This window comes from Vidua chalybeata, chromosome 1, assembly GCF_026979565.1.
Source record: "Vidua chalybeata isolate OUT-0048 chromosome 1, bVidCha1 merged haplotype, whole genome shotgun sequence".
Lineage (NCBI taxonomy): Eukaryota > Metazoa > Chordata > Aves > Passeriformes > Viduidae > Vidua > Vidua chalybeata.
Genome location: NC_071530.1, coordinates 40,704,541 through 40,729,843, shown reverse-complemented (window position 1 = coordinate 40,729,843; position 25,303 = coordinate 40,704,541). Strand labels below are relative to the sequence as shown.

The window sequence follows — 25,303 nt, the reverse complement described above, 5'->3', positions numbered from 1 at the left end:
TCTGCACTGGTGACCCCAGATGAATGCTACAAGGAAAAGGCCTTTGTTTTACACATCTTTGGGTAACATTGTTCCATGCAAACCTTAGTGGCTTGGTCCACGTTACAACCAAAGTATTCTGCAGCCTTTTAAGCACAGTATGGGTGTGCCACACTGCCCTTCCTGTGAGGAAGATGCCCCTTTGCTGGGTTAACCTGGGTCATTTCACAGAGCTTAAGAGCCTTTGAGCCTTTTTCCCCATGGCCACACAGCGATGCCTGTGTCTTGTGTCAGCAAGCAACAGACCAAATTTACACAGTTCACAAGCAAAGCATCAAGGTGCTCCCAGACTTTACTAAAACAAAACTCCTGAGCTAGATTTTCACTGTACTTGCAAGTAAAGAGGCTTATGAAAACCAGAAAAAACTTAAAACTACAGGACATCTAGAGATTGCTCTGTGAATGTCTGGGGAGATAAAAAGATCCTGCTGGACCAAAAGGGTCCTGGTGATCCTCATGATACCGCACACAATCAAGATCTCACCACAAGAGCATTTTGAATGATGGTTTAGTCCTGCTAAAACTGAAAATAAGTGTCAAAAGACACTTCAGAAAAAAGACATATGTCAAAGTAGTAATTAATTGTCACTCTTAGAGAGATATCTGGTACTCTAATTTAATTTATTTCTTGCCTTAAAAATAAAAGAATATTTATAAAACTGCAGAACTGTAATTCTCCACAGGGTACAATTTCTTTACCCAGTGATCAGTGACAGTATGCTCAAGCAATTGAGTGACCAAACCACCTGAGCAGCCTGAACACCATGGGTGTTCTTTGATATAAACAATGTCTGATTCTGAGATAGCTTTCATAAGTTCAGAAGAATTTTTCTTGAATTAAAATTGTATTAGTCTCAATGGATCATCCAAACTATGGTTTCCAAAACACTCACACATCTGACATGCAGGAATTTATATGAAAAAAAAAAGCCACTTGTCCACATGAAACAGTGGCGGATTATGAAGCAGTGATGTTTTTATCTATAGATTATAATGTTTTACCAGCTGAAAAGTATGACAATAGAGAAGAATGACTCATTTGGAGGTCAGAACAGGGAAACAGAAGCAGAGAATTCTGAACTCACAATTATGAACAAGCTCTCTATTCTTCTGAGTTTGGCCTCTTCCTCCACAACACAGAAATATCACAAGTCCTACAAAATTACGGCTTGTGAAGGAAAATTAAGCAAAATAGCGTAACTATTACTATTGTTTTTTTTTTAACTACTGGGAATGTCAGGGGTTTTTTCTTAATGCTTCAACTAGCAGTACCCTAACAAATATTTAACAAATAAACCCATTCATATCTATGTCAATAAATTCTCCCCTTCAGCTGGAGAACACAGGTGGGAGTACACATTAAATTTGATAATCATATCATACATCTCTCTGATCAGAGCGTGACTGTCAGAGAGTTCAGGGCTGAACTTCCTGCCTCTTTTCAAATGGTTGTTAACCTAGCTGAAAGAGAGCTAGATTTCAAGGATATGTTTTTCTAGTTTATGAAATAATTGGAAATATAACCATGCAGGTAAATAATATGATGATGTAATTTCACTGCTCAGTTTGAGAAAAAAATTGCAATTCCTCATGCCAGCAAATGGCAGCTGAGAAATAAAGAGTGTTGCTCAGAATTTTACCCTTAAATCCCATCTGCTTACACACTAATTTAAGGCTTTCTCCCTATCTGACATTTGTATTCAGACAATGCCATGGAAGGCAGCCAGCCTGCAGAAAGAACCCCAGAAAAAGTAACAGCTCTATTATTCAAAATACGTTGGAATCTTCAGTGATTATTTTAACAAAAGCCAAGTCAGTAAAGGGAAACTTTACTGGTTTCCACTTCATGACAGAGAGAGATTAAAAAGACGTCCACTAACATTTGCCAAATATAGATGGAAATTATTAGGAAAAACAACTTCCCATTCAAATGGATATTGCAAACAAGAAGGCATAAAATGAAAAGGAAAACTAAAGGAGAACTTGATAATATAGCATTATATGCTCAGACAAAATATGACTGAGTGGATTTGCTTTTCAGAAAGTTTCACTACAGAAAGAGAAAACAGAAGATGACATTCAAAATAATTTAAAAAAAGACATAAGAAAACATGCATTTCTTACCCATTCTGTATAGCAGCTGTTGGATCGTAAGTCAAAGCCATGCCAGCCTGCACATAGTTAGGGAAGAAAAACAGATTTTTACTATTACTGAAGGAAAAGAGGAAAAAAAAATACATTAAACATATTCAAAGCCAATATGAATAAAAACTGTATGCAACTTAAATAGAAATCTAAATTCTCAAGGGAAGCTCAGATGGCCAAAAGCAGCATGGACAGATTGGGTACCTCCCCAGCCTGAGAGATCACTGAGAAACAGATCTGTTCAGTCTTTTGGTTGCCATCTTTCCATAACATTTAGGGCAAACGGTCTTTTTGTTGCACCAGTATCAATTAATAACTCCACTGAAATTAATGTCTTTACAGCTGATTACTCACTATAAGAAGAGAGGCCCAAATCCTGCTATGGACTGTGAGATGGGTAGTTGGCAAATATTCCAAAGCCAACTTCATGAGAGCTTCACAGGAAGGAGTCTCGCCTTTCCTAAAAAGGTCACACCTTGTATGACCCCTGCCTACTGTTTCCCTGGGGTGTAACTCATACTTAAGAGTTAATACATTACCATGAGACAAGAAACAAAAAATTGGATGCGAAGCAGAAAAGCTGGAGCTTTCAAATAAGGCTTTTAAAATACTTCAGAGGTCTGGACAGCAAAAGAATTTGCTAATGTGTTATACAGAGCTTTTCAACTGCCATTTACTACCAAGCAGACCATGACCTGTGCAAAAGGATATGGCAGTGTCAAAACATTGTCCAGCTAACAACTATCATCACTGCCACTGTTAGCAGACATATCCACAGGTACCACAGGAAAGGCAGTGAGAGAGCAGGGCTGCAGACAGAATTAAGCACTCTACCTTATCCTCCAAGATAGCAGCCAGGGTCATGCAGGAAAGACCTTTCTTCCCCTCAGCATTTACTTAAAGACATGGAACTGACAATCTCTCCTCCCACATACTGCATTTGCTTTGACTTTTTCCTTTCCATATTGATTTTTATCCCTCCCTTTGTGAAATGCTTTCCAATGTAAGATACCAAGAGACGAGAAGAAGTTATCCTTTGTGCAGGGTAAGAAGCACAGCAGAGAGACATTCTATTGCTCAAGGTGCTGCTCTGCCTGTGGGAGCAGCTAAAAAATACCATGGCACTATCCCACCCCAAGATACTGTATTCCTCTTCATTTTTCATACATATCCTATGCTTGTTGCCTGAGACAGGCAGCATTTTCTTCAAGGACAGATGCTTTACCAACCACGTGGCATAGTCTGTGCTCCTGCTGGGAGCTTTTCATGCCCCTAAAGCCATCTACCAAAGTACTTCTGAATAATGGCATCTGCCCCCTTCCAGATGGCTGCACAGACAGGTCAGGAAAGTGTCTGGGCTTGGCTGGTTCCCAGGCAGGCAGGTGAGCAGCCAGGGTAAATGCACTGGTGACGAGCAGGCGGGACAGCAGGCAGCATTCCTGGAAGAGCTGGGTTAGCCCGGCAGCTGCAAACTGGTCTAAGAGGAGGTGGTTCAAATTTCCAGAGGCCAAAAATAATTTCTGATGTGAAAGGCCAAGTTTCATGCTACATTATGCTGCCAAAAAAAGGTTCATATCCTTATTAAATTTGTATATTTCTCTCATTATTCTTTTAAGCAGATGCTAGGGCAAATGTTTTGCTTTATGAAAATGCCACTGTTTTAATAAAATATGTAGTCCCTCCCAGGCAAAGGACAATTCAGGAGACAAGTCCAAGTACATGTGGCTATTTTTGAAGGAAGTATTGATTTTATACAAAGAAAAATCAAATGGCTATTTCTGCAAGATTTAAATGTCAGAAAACTGAATTTAGGGAGACCCAAACCACTAATAATTTTCATGTAAAAAATAAATTAGCTTAGAAAATAATAATCCCTTACTTAACTTGGTTTTATACTCTTATGTCTTATGCATGCTTAGCACATTTTACTGTTTAGTAAGGTTGCATTAATTACTAATGGGGATGTAGAAATTTCCAAACAAAAGAGAAAAGAAAACTTTTTGGCTGCAATATATTTTTGAGGAAACATACTGTCTTGTTTTCCTTTCTCTTTTCAACACGTATAAAATTTGTTATTGCTCTCTTTTTCTATTTCTGCACCAGTGAAGACAACTTAAATATTACATACAAGCCCTAGAGGGACAGAAAAATTAAATATAACAATTTTTTTAAAATACTCTTTAAAATAACTTAAGATGTTCCCTTTAAATTGAGATGTTTACATTTTACCTCTCATCACACATCTACTCAGACTAACAAAAAAAAAAAAAATTGTAATTTTTTGGGAAAGGACATATCCAAGCTTTCCAAAGTAAAAGGTTTCTAGATCTAGTTGTCCTTAGAGCTGCTGGATCAGGGCTCACTACATCCTGCAGCCTGCATTAGTGACTGGGGGGTAAAATGGCAACAAGGTAGGTGGGTCTGGGAGGAAAAATGAAAATGAACTACTGATCTTATCTTAGTTTCTTTGACATAAATAAGAATGAAGGTGCAGGAATGAAAACCTACAGCAGCTCTTTCACTTGCTGTCCACGTGAGACCTGCAAACACATTTGTGCCGCTTTCATTTACTTTTCTCACAGATGTTTGAGCGCATGGTCATGGCACGGACACTCAGCTCACCCTTCAACCCCATCACACCCAGACCTGTTTTGTGTGGGTCCATGCAGACAAACTGCACAAACTCAGTTCTCAATATTGGTATTAAGAATAGGGGACACAGCTGTGATCCTCAAGAGTACAACATATGATAGGCTAGACACTCATCTCCTCTTTATCCACGTCCCATATCCATACTGCATGGAGACAGATTACCAGAACCTGCTCAAGTACTTCAGCAGTGACCACTATAAATATCACCATCACATTTAGCAGTAAATGAAAAGTCTCACATTAGACAAATAGGACACAGTGTGTGGCAATATGTGCATATGGTAACCACCTACGGCTGGCCCAGTAATATTGCTAATATCCCCCGTTGCTGCATAGCCTTAAACAGCTGCTATTTCAAATAGCTGCTAACACAGGACTATTTACTTCTTTCCTATCAAGTCGTATAATTTCTCCCCACAAAATTATGCTGGCTGGAAGCCCAGGAGTGGCAACTCTTAGCCTGGACCGGTCAAAAATTTATGGTCTGAAGCATCCTCATTCATCAGGAATAAAAACTGATGAGCAATAATAACTTACTGGCAAATTGTCTGAACTTTCCTCCATAGCAGACAAACAGGAATTCCAAAAATACCAAATGCAGAATATTAGGGTTGGCCTCAGATTTCTGTGTGAGAGTGGTCTAGCTCATTCTGTTAAAATCAGAATTTAATATAGCCATCAAGCACTGGCTGATGCCTCTATAGCAGCCCTCTGCTGTGCTGAGACTGTTTTCTTCTGGGCCTTTTCACCCACTGGTTTGCTCGTGTCTCAGTAGAAGGAGAGAGTCTTACTCTTTCTTCTCATAATGACACTTCCTGATAAAATGGCATCTTGAGGGAGAGGCACTGATGATGGAATGTTACTTTAGGGAAGTATTTGTCAGATAAATATTCTATTAAGCAACAACTAAACCACATAATTTTCATGCCACTCAGCCAGATAATGGCCCTAGACTCAGCTACTGAATGAAAACACTCTAATAGAAATAAAGGTCATTCTTAATGACTACTGGTCTGTTCAGAAAGTCAGGTGGCACAGAAATTAACACAGCTTGTTAAAAATATTGATTTAAAAAAAAAAAAAAGATTACTTAAACCATATGAGTTTACTTATTTCTTATTTTTAACAAAGTGCCTGAACTTAAAGGACATGAGGAAAGAATGAAAGTTTTTGTTATTTTTTGCTGCAGTTTTCTAACTATTGACATCAGTGAAAGAGATTCTAAGAACAAGAGATTCAGTCTGCACCTGTCTTTAAATTTAAGCTCTTTCATTCAAGAAAGAGTAGGAAATATCAAAAAGCATCTGGAAAACAAGGGTTTGAAGGCCTTTTGTTCAAAACTTTACTGTGAAAATTTTTCCATGGGCAAAGACAAGATGTTATGTTTCTGGTTTGATTTTTTTCCCCTCTTTTTTATGATTTGAACATAAATGATCTGATCTTCAATATCATGTGAAATGAAGTGGGTTTATTTTTTTTTTACCCAATCCCTGTGATGTGTCACAAGAAAGAACTTACCAGCGCAGTACCTGTCTTCCAGCAAACACAAATACCTATAAATGACCAATTACTTCTGTGCATCTTCGGTGTTGCTGGGGAGCTGCTTTCATGAACAACTTCACATCATGAACAACTTTGTATCATATCCCCATATCTACTCTCTGTGTACATGTCTTTCTGACACTGTGCAAAAATTCACCACAATATCAACCTGTTACAAGATGTGCTTTGCCTCCTCCTCAGAGGTGAGACTTCCACATCATCTCCTCAGACCTGACCTGGCCACCCTCTGCCTAGTGCTGGAGCACCTCTGCAAGGGGAGGCTGCTGCCACTGCAGGATCTGGGCTGTGCAGGAGGCCACAGTCCATTGGCAAAAAAATGGAGAGGCCTGCAAATTAAAAAAGGGTGAAATCCATGGATGTGGTGGATTTTCCAAGCAGAAGGCCCCCTGGATTTCTCCTCCTTAAGGTGAGATTTGGAAAGGCAAGGTTGTACACTTGTACTTAAGGGATTTCAGTGGTGAACTGACGTGGGAGTTAGACTAAAAGGTAAGTCTGTCCTCTGGATCTCCAATGACTCAGAGCTTCACCCTTTCACACTGGAGGACTGCCATCCCAGGGTGCACTCTTGGCTGCTACAGTGGAATCAATTGAAATTTCAACACTCAGATTCCTGTACTTGTTTTGCTTCCATCAATAATATCTGCCAGGCATCACAACACAAGGATCTCTTGTGCCCTGACAGAAGATATCCTTATTGAAATGCTTTGAAGAAAGAAGAGAGTAGGGAAAAGAAATCATCAACCCAGATGAGATTAATGCAAAATACTGATGTAATAAAATAAGATCAGTCACCAGTAAACTTGGCAGAATTCTTTTCTTTGATTATTTAAACAGTTCTGACAGAAATATTCAACATTATTGGAAAGACTTATGAATTTAATAGTGAATAACTGCCCCTCCCCTTTCATTTTTAGAGAAGGAGAAATCTAGAATATAAATGTGACACCTTGTAGATATCTAGATGCATATGAAAGGAATGGAGCATTTCTCAGTGATGTGTGCTTCTTAAGCAGCTGCAGATTCTGAGGGGAAAAGTGTTGTGGAGAGAAAAGTATATTCTATTAATGTCAAACTTGGGAAGTGATTCATGAACCTCAGAACATCAGAGACTGCACTGATAAACAAAATAACAAGTTCAGATATCCAAATGAATGACAAGAAGCCCTTTTGTCCTATAGAACTGGAATGGAAGTCTGACATACACAGCTTCTGTTCTTGGGATTGAGTCACTTTCTTTGCACTTCAACTCATCTTGTTAGTTAAAATACAAATGCCGAAGACTACAAAAATTGAAAAAAAATCAAGAAAACCAAGAAAACAAAAAAAGAACATTTATAATATAACATAATTATTGTTTCCACAGCCAGTCTATACATTCAACCATGTCACCTTCAGTTCTATTAACTATCTGCTTTTGGGGATCTGGCATTCCCATTTTGCCATGAGTGTGTTCCAGTGCTATATCAGCTGTGTATTACACTGACATCTGCACACTAGATGTGTGTGCTGCAGTAACTTGGGAAAACTTCTAGGGGCTGGCAGCACTCCTGATATCTCTTGGGGATACAGCAGAAAAAGGTATGTCCTTTCCCTGTTTCCAACATTTGTTTATTCTGCCTAAGAAAGCACTGTTACAGCAGCAGAATTTGGAGGAAAACCCAACTGCAGGAAAATCTCCAGGGCAAATGGCATAACATTTTTCACCAGAGAAGGAAATTCTTAGCTAAAATGAAAACAAAGAAAACTGATCTCTAAGGACAGGTACACTGCTGATTCTATTTTAACTGAACCATGGCCCTTTTAAAATCCTGATTGCATTGACAGTGATTTCACGTAGGTTTAAAATATTTCTGTGTAATTTATAAGGTCAAAATCCAAACCGGTCTTTGGTATTTGTGCCACTGAGGCATCTTTTCAAAACGTTGCCCACAGCATCAGCACCTTGTGTCATTATTCTAGATCTTTTCACCTACTGGTCAGTTATGCTTTGCCCTTCTCTTTCTCCATCTGGAGAGAGGGCTTCTTTTCAGGTTCAATGCCTCTCTTCGTTAAACTGAGCTCTTGTTGAAAATAAGCATGCAAAGTGCCAATGTTTAACTTACAGGCATGCTAAATATATCTAGTAAATGTCTTTGTGGGTGGTTTACATATGAGGATACTAGTGTTTCTCTCGACAGAACAGGGAATTGCCTCTCACAGCAAATAAAAGTTACTTGTCTAGGTATAAGAAAAGTTGCTTGTCTAGACACTCATGATTATGGAACACAACTAAGTAGTACCTATCTCCTTGGAAGCATAAAAAAATATCCATGACTGAGTTATAAATAGGCCTGGAACAGAACTACTAATAATTTCTAAATGCATCTGCTGGTAAAGAAGAGACCATTGGCAGCAGGATCAATTGCTTCAGCCCTTCACTGGTACTGACTTTACAAAAAATTTGGGAAGTATCTCAAATTACCGATTTTATGTTTTTCTCTCTAAATTGCTGTTTGAATTAGATAAAGTTGTAATTAATAGTGGATAAAAAGAGAAACTGTTACAAAAGCAACATTCCCAAACTACCAGGTCATTTTATTTTTTTAAGAAAGAATTAAAAACATGCTTAATTCTTTGGATATTCCACCAACTGAGCTTGAAAGAAAATAAAGGAGAAAAGAGTAAGCAGAAAGAGAAGAAAGGGAAGGAAAGGAAGGTAACCGATTGGATCTTTAGAAATAAAAAATGTAACTTAGATTATGGAAGCAAAAAAGCAATCAGTGGAAGAATTATTAGTGACAATTATTGAATATCATTATAGACATCAGACCAAATTCAATGCATTCAGTGCTGCATCTCACTGTTGTGATAAATGCCACAATACTGTAAGGGTGGTACTCTTTTACAAGACAATGCAACTATTTAAATAGCACAAATTTTACAGAAACTTGCAAATGAAATATCAAGGAGTTCAAAATACTGTGACCATCAAAAAAACCTTAATCACATTGGGCTGACCAGATGTAGAAAAGCTACAATTTCTAGAAAACAGTAATAAACTTTAGGCAGAATTCTCCCTGTCTACCATGTAATTTTCAAATATACCTGCTCTTAAATACATGTATCAAAAGACTTTATTTCTGAACAACCAAAACAAGGTTTCATTAAATCTACAATAGAAGATTATGCTGCAACATTTATGTTGCGGTTTTTTATCCAGTCTGATCTCATCGTGTGACTACACTTGATTCCCTGTGTGCATTTTTGACTAAAACATTTTTGGAGATTTATGTCACCCACCTGTAGGCTTGTCAATTTCAATTTAAAGGTAAATTGAATCAAGTATTTTACAGACAGAATTTGAATATGATTATCCTCTATCACCACCTCAATATAATCTTGTCAGGTTAAGTTTCAAAACAGAGTGCTTAATTAAACCAGTGTGAGGAGAAGCTAGCCCAAAAAAGAAATTACTGAACTTTGTGCAGAAATTATGTCAGTTGTAAATATTTCCAATGCTTGCATGTATCACTGTACATTTATTGCACCTGTCTATTCGATGTCCAATTTGACTGCCTTATATAAAGCCATCACTAATATAAACTTTCAGCTTTGTAGTCCAGAACTGGTCAACCATCACAAACACTCAGTTAAATGTCTCATAAATCTGCTGAACATTTCCTGAGACTCCAAACAAGAGTGTAAGGGTAAGGACTAGAAAACACTATTCAAAATCTGCCATTCTTCCCCGCTTACAGCTGGCCAAGTAACCAAGCACCAAACCCACCCACCCCACCCCCCACCCAGACCTCCAAAAATCCCTAGAGAAATTCAGTGTATTTCTAAATATTTTACTTTAAAAGAGCAGGCAATTTAACAGCCAATTATGTATGGTTATGAAGCAATCTACAAAGACGTAAGATAAGAATAAGATTTTCTACTGCATTCTGCAGTATGACCTGACAACTTCACAAAAAAACAGAAGAAATCCTGTTTTATAAAATTCCACAGAAGCTCTTCATAAAAGAGAGCAAAACCTCTGAGAACAGCATGACCAGAGACACACCACTACAGCAAACCTGCTCCTCCCCACTAAATCTCCTACCATTCCCTCTCTAAAGCAGAGTACTGGGAACAGCTGTCTGTCTCTACTTTGCAAGCTCAAGTTTGAGGCCAGTGACAGAACTGCTGCTGTCATTTCTCTGGGAACTGCCCTTCCGAGAAATACTCCTTCTGCACGCTCAGTGCTAATGCTGGTTAAACCTCAGATGCCTTAGAAATGCCCTTCATGAAAGTGTTCAAGAATGCAAAGGCTTATCTGAACAATAGCCAAAATACATCTTGGTCTACATACCACAGGATTTGGCCAGGGTGGGAACACTAAGGGAGTAATCTCTTGGATGGTGTTTCAATACTTTTCTTTGGGGAAGTAACCAAGAAAGGGCAGACAGAGGTGCAGGGAATATTTCCAGATGCCATTTGTCATCAGAACTATGACACTTGTCATATATCACATTTCTCACTTTTCACTACTCACTGCCTGCTCTTTTAAAAGGAAATTAAAAGAAATTAAAGCTTACAGTAATAACTGTAGGAAGGTTAGTCAAGTGCTGCTACCTAAAGAACAACTCAATGGTAGATCATTTTTAGAATAAGATTGTTAAAGGATAAAGAGTTTGAAAAACCTTATTGCATATGAAATATAAGAGTAATTATACAGAAAGATTTTACATTGGAAATAAGAAAATTAACAGTGGGGAAGAAATTCAATAAATTAGGGACCCTAAAAGAGAACATGCATTCTTGTCTTTGACGCTCTGGGTAGCAAATATCCAATGTGCAGCAAGGTATTAACCAGATGTTAGTAAACAGAGAAAATCTGAGAAAATCTAGCCTGAAATACTTCTGAGTTTTGATCTTTACCACCTTTTCATGTTTTTCCTTTATACTATGACAACAGCTCTGTAGTTGACTGTGATCAACAACAAGGAATGATGTCTTCCAGCCCTGAAAATCAGTTTTTAAGTGTTGGTACTACAAATACACCAGCCACACCCTACCTCTAGGTCACCAGGATATCATTGGGCTAATAGGCACCACTCCACTAGTAACAAATGAACTACAGAAGATGCAATAAGCTGATGCCCTGAGGCCACAGGCATAATGGTGACTCGCTGTCTTTAACTTTATACACTCTTTTATTATTGATTTGAACTGAAGGAAGTATAAACAGCAGAGATAATAGCTATGATGGCATTTACTTTTTAAACAGGGATTTAGAGGTCTTTAAAATATGGATTGTTGACCTTATTGTTGTCTCCTATACATAAATCTTTGTTTTTCAAGCTATGTATAGGCTGACCTGAGTCTACTGCTTGAAGTACTTCTTGGGCACTTGTTCCTCAGTAGATCCCTAATATGACAAACCATAATGGCTCTTAAGAAGTTAACTCCAGTTTTTGAGACATACGGTGTAAAATACTGCAATGACCCTTTGGAGACTTCTGCAATGTCCTGTAGCAAATGTGTCTCCCATATTGGGATTTCCAGCCCACAGAGCTAAAAATGGAGCCTTTGCTGTTGGAACAGTGTAGAACAGCTATGGGATGGTGAGAGTAATTTTTACACTTTCAAAAGGCCTTTCTGTTTGTTTTGGGAGCTCACCAATAGTGCTAGAGTACATATGTCATAAACCAATGGTCTGAAAAGTATCAACTAGAAAAATCAAGTAGTTACAAAAAAGCAGAAATACTCCAGAAACATGTAACTCAGAAAGAGCAAATAATTTTATTTTCTTTTTTTTCAGTTTGCCTTGTAAAATTGAAGTAAACATAGCAACACTCACCCCACCCCCCCAAAAAGAGATACCTTTCCCTCACTTCCCCCACAATTTGTATTCTAGAGAAACACAATTGAGACCAATACTTTTTTTTTTCTTGAAGGCTCAGTCACAAACACAAAGATAGTTGTTTAGGATAGAAATACTTGCAAGTCCTTCAGCCTTCATAGCTAACACCATGTATATATAAGCAGGCACTATGAGCAGATCTACCTTATTTGTTCAAGTCTTTCTTCGGTAATAAAATTCAAAAACAGTAAATAAACTCTTGAAGAATCAAAAAATGCCTTTCTTATTTCACTTTCATATGGAGTCACTTCACATAAAAGAACACCAAAAAGAAACTCCAGTAACAGACTACTTGCAGCAGAGCAGAGAGCAACCATTACATTAGTTTATTTGAAAATACTGTATACATGATGAAGCTGAGGCTACTGTAAATTGCTTTGTCTTGAACAGAATTAAGAGCTCAGCTCAGATAAGCTTTTGGAAAACTTTTACATGGACCCTACATTTGGATGCACATCTCTCTCTTTAGAAACAGCTCTCACATTCTCTAAGGATATTTTACCACCAGAAACTAGAGGGAGGAAATAACATTGTTGAATTGCTTCAGTGGAAATTGATTTGGTTTGTAAAAGGCACACCTTGAGTGCTGATGGCACACCAGTAAGAGAATCCTGAGCTCGGGTCTGCCTGCAGAGCACTCACAGTGGGACCAGGCTGTGCACAGTTCCACACCAAACTCAGAAATTCTCCTTTCCTGTAACTTTACACTCTGCACATTATCATAAACCTCCATCTCCCCACTGCTTACATAGTTTTTTTTCTGTATGAAACTATTGCATTTTGTGTGCAATCTGATTTCTTCACAGTCTGAAAGGTAGACTTCCAGGTCTGTCGCTGACTTCTGCCAAACCCCAGGAAAATAATTGCTACATGGCACTTACCTCTCCTTCTCTGGGCCATGGCCTTCCATTCTGTGTGTATTTGCTTTGATTCTGGCGCTTCTTTTGCCCTCCATCAGCAAATTTGCACAGCAAAGGCTCAGTGGGGGCTGTGAAGACAAGAAACCCAGTCTATATTAGCATCCCCCCCAAAGAAAGTGATTATACCAGCAACAGTAGTGCTTTGTAATACTGATCTTTTGAAGTAAAATCTTGCCTTCTGCAGATATTTTTTGCCTCTTTTAGCCTTGACTCCACTGGCAGCTGTTCTTATTAACTAAGCTTCAAAAAATATATACTGGCAGCCCTTAAAAGAATTTAGCAAATATTGTTGAAAAAATAATCAGCCTACGCAGAATGTTAAGTTGCTGTAGTGGAACAGTATAGTCAGGCATTAGTTCCAGCTAAGTTAGACACGTATTCATGACCAGCATTAGTGCAAGGATAAACACTGCTTTAGTAAAGCAGCTTTCAGTTTTTAATTGTAGAAACTCTGCAAGAACCTGCTTAAGGAATAAGTGTTCTCACTATTTTGGTGTTTCTCAACATCCAGTCCTTTAAAAATCTGACTGAACTGAATAAAATGGAGACTTTTGCCAAGCCCAATCCAATCAGCTTTCTTTTTCCTCTTAACTCCTTCTTTTAAGCAAGCTGGCAGCTGAGAAAACCCTTTTCCTCTCCAAGTGAGACCTGGAGTGTGTGAATACCATAGTCAGGAGGGGCCAGAGTCCCAGGAAGAAAGGATAATCAGAGCGCTGCACACCCCAGAAGGCAGCCCACAATAGGGTCCCCTAGAGAAGAAATTAACACACATCAAATGGGCACAACAGGAAGGGAACTTGGTGTCTTGGGATCTCTTTCCTATCTACCCAGATTTTCACAGCCTCCTAAAATGTTTTTTAAACAAAACTTTAATTACTCTGCTAGTGGGAGCTTGTCTACTCACTTAAGTCTATGTTAGGGTTGTGCTTTATTGCCTATATCAGCAGAGAAGTAAACCAGTGTTTTCCTGTTTGAAAGAAATCTAAAAATCATGTGTCACATCTGAGTCCTTTCAGGAATCTTTGAGTTCCGAGGCATGGTAAGTCTGTAATTAATTAACCAAGAGTTTTGATGGAAAAACTAATAAATGTGGTTTTTCCCTTCCCATTTCCTGTTTCTAGGAGGTTAGAAATGTTGAAAGAATACACCTGCAGAGACATGAAGAAAATTTTTGGGTGAGGGTTGCTAACCAAGTTGTTGACTTATTTATTTGTAATAAAAATTATGATTTGGTTAAGGGACAAGTTCATGTGGCATTAAAACAAGTTAACCTCCAACAAGCTCCTGATTATAGCCAATTCAAAATGGGTCAGAAAGGATAGATTAAAACTGTGATCACTTAAAAACTGCAAACAAGAAACAATGCATGGAGAGAATCTCACATCAAAACCACAATTTCGCATTGGGACAGCATCACTTTGGCTACTTCTGAAGCTATAACAGCTTTGTTTTTTCATTACCATTTTACCAGGCTAGTAATTTCCAAGGTCACTAAAAACTGAACAGCAGGAAACAATCCATTATTGGCAGAAAGCTTGACTGTGTGACCCCAGAGGTCCTTCCCCACCTCCAACTTTGATTATTGTATCAGATTTTTCTAGAAGCAATGTTCAGACAACCATTTTAAATTTAAAATAATGAAGGTTTAAAAGCATCCAGGTGGCTATAGAGATTCTTTCTGCAGATGGAGAGACTTCACAGGGCTGATTGCCCTGCGCTTTCACTGGTTTTACTCCATGGCCTGATGCTGCATGATTTCAGAGTGGTTACTTAGAGTTCACTTTGATGTGATTGTGAGGGAGGAGCAGGTGCTAAGCCAGCATTAGAGAAAGACCTATTAAACATCACATTTGAAGCTTCAAAAGCTTTTTGTTTTAAGCACTGAACAATTACCAAGGAACATATGATACCATCAGGAGGACCATGCAAAAATCATCTGCACAGTGGATATTTACACACGCCCTGATCATCTGCTAATGAACACATCTGGTATTAGCCCATGTCCTGTGATGTGGTTTAACATGCTAGGAAATCTACACATCTTCTCTCTATATATTAGCCAACCACAAATAGGAAGCTGTTACCATTTCTAGAAATCCCATCTCCAGCATTACCATCTGACAACTGCATATTTGTCAATTAGCGGCTTCCTAAGGTTGATTGAGATCAAACAGAGCTACCAAACAACCTTACTAACGCCATCTAGAAAAAATGTGAAAAAATATTGTATAGACTTTTCAGGAGGTTGGAAAGAAGGTGGAAAAGTACAGTGCTCTACACAGGCAAGTTTCTGCATGGGAGATTATATTCCTCTATGATAAACTGAGGGTAATTCTGTGGATAAAATCAGTGTGTGCTGACCAACATTAAAAAGAAGCAAAAATTTGAAAACAAAATGTTCTGACAGGAGGACAGAGCCCATATAGGATGGTTTTAGGTTGATGATTTTCAGGGTTTTGTTGGGTTTTTTTTCCCCCTAAACACAGGCATGTAGCATCAAACAAGACATGAAGTGGTGTAGGTGCTAATGGTTTATACCTGGAAACAATTATGGTAACCAACCTGTGTATGTGTGTGTGTGTGTATAACCAAATTAATAATCTCTCTTCTTTCAGGACATAAAGTAGAATGTAACAGTCTTGGGAGCTCAAAGATGTTGCTCTAAGTACACGGAAGAACTCAAATCTTGGTTTACTTCAACCTCGAGAAATTCTTTGCAAGAAAGGTCCTCTAGGCTTTCCAAGATCAGATGCACCCACATATTAATACCATCATTCTTAATGGTCAAATACAAAGCAACAAAAGATATGAGAAAGACCACACCCCATTCCACCAGGCGAGCATAATTATTTCTAAGTAGAATTATTTTTAATGGCTTCATTACATTTCTAACATGCTTTAAACTATAAATTTACTTCAGCCATGAAAAGGATCACAATTAGGTACCATGGTTATCAATTCAAAAAAGAAAATATTTAGGAACTAGTCAAACAATATCAACCTTAGATGAATAATATTTATGGGTTGCAGAAGAAGTGGTATATTTCACCCCAAATACTTCAGAAGGGGAGGAAAGAAAAAAGGGAATATTTTAAACTTTCAATTTCTTTTCTTTTCCACTCCATGTACAATTTATGGACTGCATTTTTACTTTTCTCTTTTTCCTCTGTATGAACATATGGACTGAAAATAAATGCCCATGTCTCTGCCTCTTCTCTCACCTTTTGTACTTCTGACTTAATAGAAAAAATAATTTGGATATGTGTAGATGTTCACATTTTGAAGTGATAAGCAGATCTTTTTATATGGTTCTTAACATCCTTTAGGGTTTAAGCATATGTGGTATTTTGAAGCATATCTGGAAAATCTACTGCTGCTATTTTCCTGTAAAAAAAGTGAAAATTGATTCACTTGAAACAAATTTCAGGCTATTCCATCCTGATAAACTCTTCAAGATAGAAGGCACTGCTCTTTCACTGACTTCTACCTGACAGCAACAAACACAAATACCAAGAATAAATAACTGCTTTAAGCTGAACAAGGTTCATTAAGCCATAACCCATTTTTCAAGGCAAAGATTTAAATGCTTGCTGCAGTTCCCATCCAAAGCCTTCTCTAGTTAATAAGGCATAAATAGTCCTGAACTTGGCTTTGAGTCTTGAGAAGGAAGTGGGATCAAATTGATAGTGCTTCTAAACAGCATTTGCCAAGATATTCAGGGCTGCCTTAGGAGAGGGCAGTAGCTGCTAGTGTTCAAATTCTGTTCCCATGGAAGTCAATGGCTAAAACCCTATCTCACTTCAGTCAGACCCTGAATTTACTCTAAGAGTTCAGTGGAGGTGAAAGAGAGAGACTGGTTTTATGTCAATCAAGCCTGTCGATATTGTTGGAGTTCCCTCAGGAGATCAGCTTCTCATGCTCTGCTACTTTAGATGGACAGATTGTGCAGACAAACAGCACAGAGCTGCCAAAAGGCTGTTAGTATCACCAAAAGCAACACTGGTACTTAAATAGCACAAAAACTTCTGAAGGAAGGAGAAGGGGTAACAGTGCCCCCTTCTCAAATCTGGCAGTCTCTAAGAAATGTTCCAGCTCAGGAAGGGAATTTCAATTAAATTGGAGAATTCAACAAAATAAAGCAAACTTATAACTAATTCTGAATACATAATTTCCATATTCTTTCATTCATCGGAAGGCAGATACACTTGAGCTCGTACATGTGCAAAAATGTATAAATTCATGAGCATGTGCTTCATAAAGAAAGATGAAAGATGCCATTTGCATTTGGTGAGACTTTTTCATTATTTCAGGTGCTCTGAAACTTTTACTGCCTTAAGAGTTACTGAGAAAAGCTTGTTCCCCACTGTCTTTGAGCATCATCTGTACAGCAATGGCAAGAATTACATATACAAAAAGCAGTAACAGGACATTTTTATGCATTTTAGCTGCTTTTACTAAAAATATTTTGGAAGACAGAGTATTTTTCAGCATGTCAGGAAGAATTTAGTCTCTTCTTCTCATTTTTTGAAACAATAAAAGTAATATTTTCAGTAAAAACAGCCATGTGCATTGTGAACATTCATGTGGGTCTTTAGCCACCTCTATTTTTTTAATGTGAAGAAAAATAATTAGAAAGTCATTGGTATGGCAATGAATGGCCAGTGCACAATTAATGATCTTTTTCAAAGTATGTTTTGATGAGAAAGTTGGATTAATTTCTTTTTCAGCCTTGGCAAATCCTCCTCCACAGTAAAAAACTGTGCACAGTAATAATTGGGTTCACAATCAGACCAAGCATTCACACTGACCAAGCTCTGATAACTATTTTAATTCCTAACTGCCTTCCAAATTTTAAATAGTTTGGTAACATTTTCATGTGCAAATCACACAGAACACCTGATTGAAACACCCACGTAAGAACCAGCCTCTTCGTCTGTTTCAGATCAAACATTTGTAGCCTTTAAGAAAAACTTCACCTTACGGTAACATCAAAGCCATTTGTAAGGGAGCAGTATTTCACAGGGAGACATGAGAGACACAAAAGCTGTAGAGCAAGGTAGGACAGAGCAAGTTTAAGTTTTGATTTAATATCTGGGCTCAGATGCATGCACCCAGCAGGACTATGGTATTTACAGAGCCTGCAGAGTTTATTTACAAAATGCATGTTGCTGTTGTAAGCTTTGAAAATGTAGAAGACAGAACCCCATCAATAGAGTCACTCTCTGCTCTAGTGAGTCCACTAGCCTCTAGGAAAGTCCTGCCACACAATACTTTTTCATCCCAAAGTCATAAATAAACAGATCTTGAACTTCAAGGAAGATTATAAAACAAAACCATAACTATTCTGCTCTTGGGAAATGAAGATGAAGAATTTCAAAAGATGGTATGTGACAGAAAAGGACATGTAAGGATGAAGTGTTAGCTAAGTAAGGAAACCATAAATAATATGGCAAATAACCACTTCATCCTATCCTGTGAGGAGTTGCTAAAGGACCAAGTAATAGATTTTGTCCCAGAATTCCAGGATACAGGATGTGATGTCACAGGAGAGACTCTCAATGTTTGCAAGAGTTAGCTTTTAACAGAGGTTGAGCCATATATAACATATTTCATAGAACCCTAGAATATCCTGATTTGGAATCATAGAATATCCTGATCCACTAGGATCATCGAAGTCCATCTCCTGGTCCTGCATGGAACAGCTTCAAGAGTCCCACCATGAACCCGAGAGTGTTGTTCAAATGCTTCTTGAGCTCTGTCAGGCTTGGTGCTGTGACCACTTCCCTGGGGAGCCTGTTTCAGTGCCCAAACACCCTTGGGGTGAAAAATCTTCTCCTAACACCCAGCCTAGACCTTCCCTGACACAGCTTCAGGTCATTCCCTTGGGTCCTGTCACTGGTCACCACAGAGGAGAGCTTGGTGTCTGCCCCTCCACATTCCTTCACGTGGAAGTTGTGGACTGTGATGAGGTCTCCCCTCAGTCTCCTCTTCTCCAGGCTGAACAGACCAAGCGACCTCAGCCACTCCTCATTTGGCTTCCCCTTCAGACCCTTCACCATCCTTGCAGATTTATCCAGTATTTTAGTTAACTTAACTACATGATATTAATTGGATTTGTGCAGATGATTATGAAAACAAAACAACAAGTTATCACTGCATTTTAGTTTCTATAAAACTTCACTTTTACAACATAATTATAGTAACTGGGGGCACAGTTAATAGAAAAGGACACCAAAGTGAAAAAATATAGAGCAAACATCTATTTGGATAAACAAGAAAAAGGAAGTGATCTACTTTTGATAAATTGTATCAGAGCTTAAGTAATTATCTCTTGTTCACCTCTTTGTCTTAAGAAATGGAAGCAATCCTTTAATCTTTTCGTATAATAATTGTTTCTAAAGAGCAAGAACATGTAAGAAAAGAAAAATAAAGCTCAGAGAGAAATAATGTGTCAAGCACAAAGGTAGGACTTCTATTCTTTGAAACAGAAATTACTTAGAGCAGGTGGAACAGGTAACCATATGTGTGTGTATGTTGGAGGAACAGCATGCCAACTTGGAAGTGTGGAGCAGATCTTGTTGCGATCAATCTAAATACTCAAGCTACTACATGGAAAACTTTATCATATTGTTGCCAAAATGTTCATAACTATTTGTTAGAAACTGGAGTCATCTTTCTATAAGAAACTGCAGCATTCATTTTACAGTGTTGTGGGTTTGTGGGTTTTTTTTTTTTTTTTTTTTTTTTTTTTTTTTGGTTGTTTGGGGTTTTTTTTAAACAATTTTCCTTTTTAAATTTTCAACGGAAGGGCAGACTGAGAGAGCCTGATTCAGGCCTATTAAAGTGATCTACTCCAATCTGCTGATAAGGAGGAACTGTTGTAAAGGTTATAGAAACAGATGCTTCAATATGGAATGGAAAGTTAAATCAATCAAAATAGAAAAACTGAGATACAGTACTAAAATCATGCTGAAATGTTGTAATACGATGGTCTATTTTTATTTCACTAAACTCCATTTCTCATACAACTCTAGTGCTGGTCTCCATTGGAGAGAATGAATGCATGCTGAGCAAATCCAGAATAGAACTTTTATTAGTTAATTTTATTATCTATTAAATATTTATAAAATACGCTGCACTTTAACATTGGAGTCTTCTTTTATTATAAACAAAAGGCAGAGCTCACAGAAATTAGACATTCTCATTGAACCCAAAGCCTCTACTGAACTCAAGTTTAAATTTGAGGTAAGTGTAAGCAAGAGCTGACTCAGGCCCACGGGCTTTGCCACAGAAATCAGCTTCCTCAAACTTGACGATACAGCAAAGTTCTGCCCTATTGGAGGTCCACAGCATAATGCTGAAAAATTCCAGCTGTAGTTCATTCTTTGTAACCAGTGCTGTGACAGCTCTTCACAACCTTTAACCACTGGATGAAAAGGAAGTGGAAGGACTGATTTATTTTGCAGTTTTAAAATTTCTCCAAGAGCCTTTCCAGCAAAAGCGTAGATACTCCTACTGAATGACTCTGCAACGAAATCAACTAAGCATGTGCATCAGTTTGAAGAAATTATTTCACACACCTGTGCTTAAACCCAGTATTTTTTTTTTCTGTGACTTTCAAATAGGATCTGTTACAAACTCAAATTCAGGCCACATTCTTTTAATGTGCCAATTCTAATTGCAAAACATGTAATTCAGCTGGGTTAGTATCTCCTCCAAAAAACACTTTGATAGACTCCCTTGGATTTGTGCCTCATTGGAAAAGCCATATACAAAAGAAGTGAGATGATCTCATGTTTTGAACAGGAGCATTTGTTTAAAGTCACTGGAATCACTTCACATATTATCTGTGAGATACATAATAAATAAATATTGAACTGTTAATTTATGTTAGATAAGGAAAGCCTCTGACTTGCTCTATCATCACTGTTAAAAGATGAATGCTTAAGAAGTCCACCCACCCTGTCTGAAGAATTTTTCTGTGGAACTTATGTGCCCTAAATTCCCTGTTTTTCTATCTTGCCAGAATAACTAAGCAAGACACTGAAGAAAGAAGAGTCTATGTAGCTCTTCTGGAAACTATGCAAATAATCAGTGGAATAAAGATTTATGATAATACTATGGTCCCCTATCAAGAGTTTCTTCCCATTGACAAGAGCTGACAGCTATGAACAGTTTTTCAAAACAAACCAAACAAAACAACAAAAATTATATTTTTTATGTTTTTGTATAGATTTTTTGCAAATACTAATTATTGTCTGGGATTCTGACTTATATAGTTAAAAGGAAAAAAGAAGAAAAAAAACAGAAGGGTTGCTTGTACCACTGTTATCCTATTGACTTACTGCATCAGATGCTCATTGGACTACATGATGGGCAGGAGCTGATCCATCCAAATAAAATGAAAAAAATGTCAAACTTAAAATATATTCCTGTATTAAAAAATAATTTTAAAACCTTTTTGTGTCTCTCACTGTAGATTTCTAGACCATGCATGACTTGCCACACAGACACACACACTTCTGCTGAGCGTGACAAGGAACTAATAGAGATCAGGCAAACAATGTCCAACCCAAGATCCCAAGATCCAGTGAAGCTGATGAGAACACTTTCACTGGAAGTAAATATGACAGCAGTTACACTGAAATAGATCTTACAAACTTTGGTTTTGTGTTTTATTTGGTCTTTAAACTTAAAGCTGAAATCCCTTCACACTGGCAAAATGCAAAGAGAGTGAAGACAATGGCTAACATGACATCAGAACCAGTTTTCAGGAAAAATAAGTTACACAGTGAGGTTCTGCTGTCTTACTATGTTGCTTGTAATCCCAGAGAAGCATTAAATCTGAAAATTCATACACTGAGGCAGTGAACTAGAGGAGAGGTCTGAGTTGTATCACGGTTTTAAACCAGTAGCACAATGATTTTCCTGCATGTACTCCATACTGGTTCTCCTGAACTGACTGTGGTTGATACACCAGCTGTGTGGGGCCCCAGGATTCCAATCTGCAGGTAGAAGCTCACTGAGGAAACCTGACCCTCTCAATGTGATTCCAAAACCACTCTTTAAATCCCCCTCTGAGACTGCCCTGTGAGCTTTTAGGAAGATTGCACTTCATATACCTTTTACTCTTCTCCCATCTCACAAGTTACTCGGATGAAAATGGAGATCTTGTATTTCTTACTGTTCAATTATTAAGGAACGACAACAGAGGCGGTTTCATCTGAAAGGCTGAGCGATTTTTAAATGATCTCATGTACCATAATTTATAATGGAAAATCAGGTACAAATAGTGTGATATGCTTTCTAGTTCCTCTCTAATGGAAATAAAATGAATCCCTGGTAATGGGTGACCCTACTTGCTTCTGTGGTCACCCCTTTTATTTTTTCAGTGTTCTCTTTAGTAGCCTCAGGAGAAAAGAACAAACGCAAAGCTTTCATCCAAAGCTGCTTCGCAAAACAATAGCTCTATGCTTCTGCTATAAAATCCATTTTTACTATTCTCAGAAACAAATATTATTGATCACAGAGGCTTTGCTATTCCCACTGAGAAAAGCTTACTTGCACTGACAGTCCAGAGATAAAATTATTAGAATTTATGCTGTACAAATGAATTCTGTTCATAAAAGTTTATTTCATGTAGCTGTTTAAGTGTTACTCTAATATCTAGTGTGGAATCTATTTATTTTAGATTTAATTGTATTATGTTCTGTATTAGTTTTTACTTTGTATTTATTTAGATAAACATGAACATTACCATCATATATTCCTCTGTATGACACTGCTAGAACTAACTCTAGAGAGACAAAAAAACCTCTTCAAACATGTTTTCAATATAAACACGGAAACCAGGACAAATGTCTCATGTCAATGAAATGATTTCTTTCCACCAGCATAATGATAATTCCTGTACATTCACATTTATTTTTTAATAATTGCAGTTGAGCTTTGGGATTCCCTGCTCACACTCCAACACATGTATATTATTAATGTTAAGAAGAGCTTATGCAACCCAGGGTTATACTACATGAGTTAAAAAAAGCTTCAGTTATGACCATTAGCTTATTTAATTCACATGTATGTGTTCTAATAATACTTTTTTCCTTTGTCCCAGTTAGGGAAAGACACATTTGTTGTGTCTTCATGAATGGCCACTGTAATAAAAAAAGTGGCTACATATATACAATGCTAACACTATTTGCAGCTCTATTCACAGCCTGTTAAAGAGTAGCAGTAGAAAATATAAACAATCAATAAATATTTGGTTTGGGTGAAGATGCCCTGTGTGTTGTCAAAGTAATCACATGACCTTCTTGACATCTGAGTTGAAACAATCTATTTCTAAAAGCACTGATTACTGCAGATGCATGAAATATTCCAGTGTAAATGTAAAATAAGGCTAATTTTTAACCAGCTATCAATCTGTTAAAAAGTTTTAAAATATTCAGAAATATTCAGACATTTTTCTCAGAATGCCTAGTAAGAATCCTTTTATTTAAATCAGTTCTAATTAACACACATTCTAATAACAGCTGGGTACAGCAGCAAAAACTCCAACCACTAATAATCTAAAACATAGCTCAGCCATATCATTTTGCCATTAGTCTGAGAAAGAAGGAAAATCTGAAGGGAATTTTTTAAAAAAATTATTGTCCTATGTATGCCCTAAAATGAAGGAGTTTACTAGGAGCTAACAGATAGCATCACCAGCTTTCTCACTTCAATGCAGGAATAATTTTAAAAAGTGATTTTGACCCTGACTATGACAAAACCAGGGCTGGGTATAGGTTCCAAAGCAGGAAGCATTTAAAAAACAGTGACTGACTGATTCTTAAAGGCAGGAGTTCATTTTGCTGTGGTGGACAATAACCAAGTCACACTAAATGCCTTGGACAGCATAATTTGTGTGCCACAAAACCTCACTGTGTGCTCTCACTATCTTCTTCTGTAAATGGGCCCAAAGGGAGGAAGGCAATACTTTGGAAACAATATGTAAGTAATGATGCCGATACACCTTACCTTTTTCTCCCCAGAAGAAGGGGTGAGCAGCAGCTCAGAACAAGGACTGCAATACCCCTTGCAGCTCCAGCCTGATGCATTGGCTGCTCCTCCTGGCAACTTCCAAGCCCTGAGTCTGAAAGACAGACTTTTTTTGGGTAGTAACTGTGCTGAATGGCTACTGCCCCACTCACCAAGTACCTGAAGGTAGGGAGTGGATGTGGCACAGGCATTTATGTGCTAGAAAAGGAAGATAAGACCTTGGAAAAAAATGCTCAGTAACTCCCATTTCCTTGAAGGGCAAGAAGGCAAAAAGGCCCTGTAGCACATGACCACCTGGAGCTCCTCTCAGGACATCGAGGCTTTGCACCAGCTTGAAGTAAGCCTTCAAGGCACAACTGTACCTGTGGTTTCCATGACAGAGAACTGCACAGTGGATTCACTGGGAATTTTCCACTAAGTCACCTATTTATGATGACACTTTATTTGAGGGAAAGACAAAAAAGTGACATTATAATCTTTTCCCAAGACAATGGAAGATCTTACTCATATTTCATAGCTCTTTGCAAAATGTGTTGATGATATCAACACTAAATCTAATGTGCTACGACATAAGGAAAATTCTATGTCTTGCAGCTTAAAAATCTTTTATTATCATCTGAGACAATATCCTAGAATATTAAACAGATAACACTAAACCCTTCGGAAATTTCAATTGCAGAGCTCTCAGCTGAGGGTAGACAAGGAAGCAAACCTACATATTAGAGACTGAGTGATAGACTAATCTTTAATGTTCTAATACATTGCTCAGAGATTTTATGAAGGTCATACTAGATTCTACTTTGCCATGCACCCCAAAATTACAAATTTCAATGCTAAGATTTGCAAAGTAAAAAAACAGCCCTCTACTCCTTCAGTTAAAAATACTGGAATAATTAGAACATGAGAGAGCCAAGCACAAGGAAGAATATTTGAAAAGGAAAGAAAGGTATAGAAATATGCAAAAGAACCCACTTTAACAGAATGAATGGAAAAATAGGAAAAGAAAGGAGAGCAATGTTTCTGAATTGTCCTTGAAAATGTCCTAGCTTTACAGAAA

At 37.7% G+C, this 25,303-nt stretch overlaps 1 protein-coding gene across 3 annotated transcripts in view; it reads right to left on the bottom strand.

Annotated features, from left to right (window-relative positions):
• Positions 1–25,303, bottom strand: part of RBMS3 (RNA binding motif single stranded interacting protein 3) — a 701,764-nt gene that overhangs the window by 73,168 nt on the left and 603,293 nt on the right. For all 3 annotated transcript variants that reach the window (XM_053943264.1, XM_053943265.1, XM_053943273.1), the window contains 2 exons: positions 13,168–13,274; positions 2,164–2,210 (listed from right to left, as the gene is read on the bottom strand). In XM_053943264.1, coding sequence (XP_053799239.1) covers positions 2,164–2,210; positions 13,168–13,274 — 154 coding nt within the window. The remainder of the gene's footprint in view (positions 1–2,163; positions 2,211–13,167; positions 13,275–25,303) is intronic.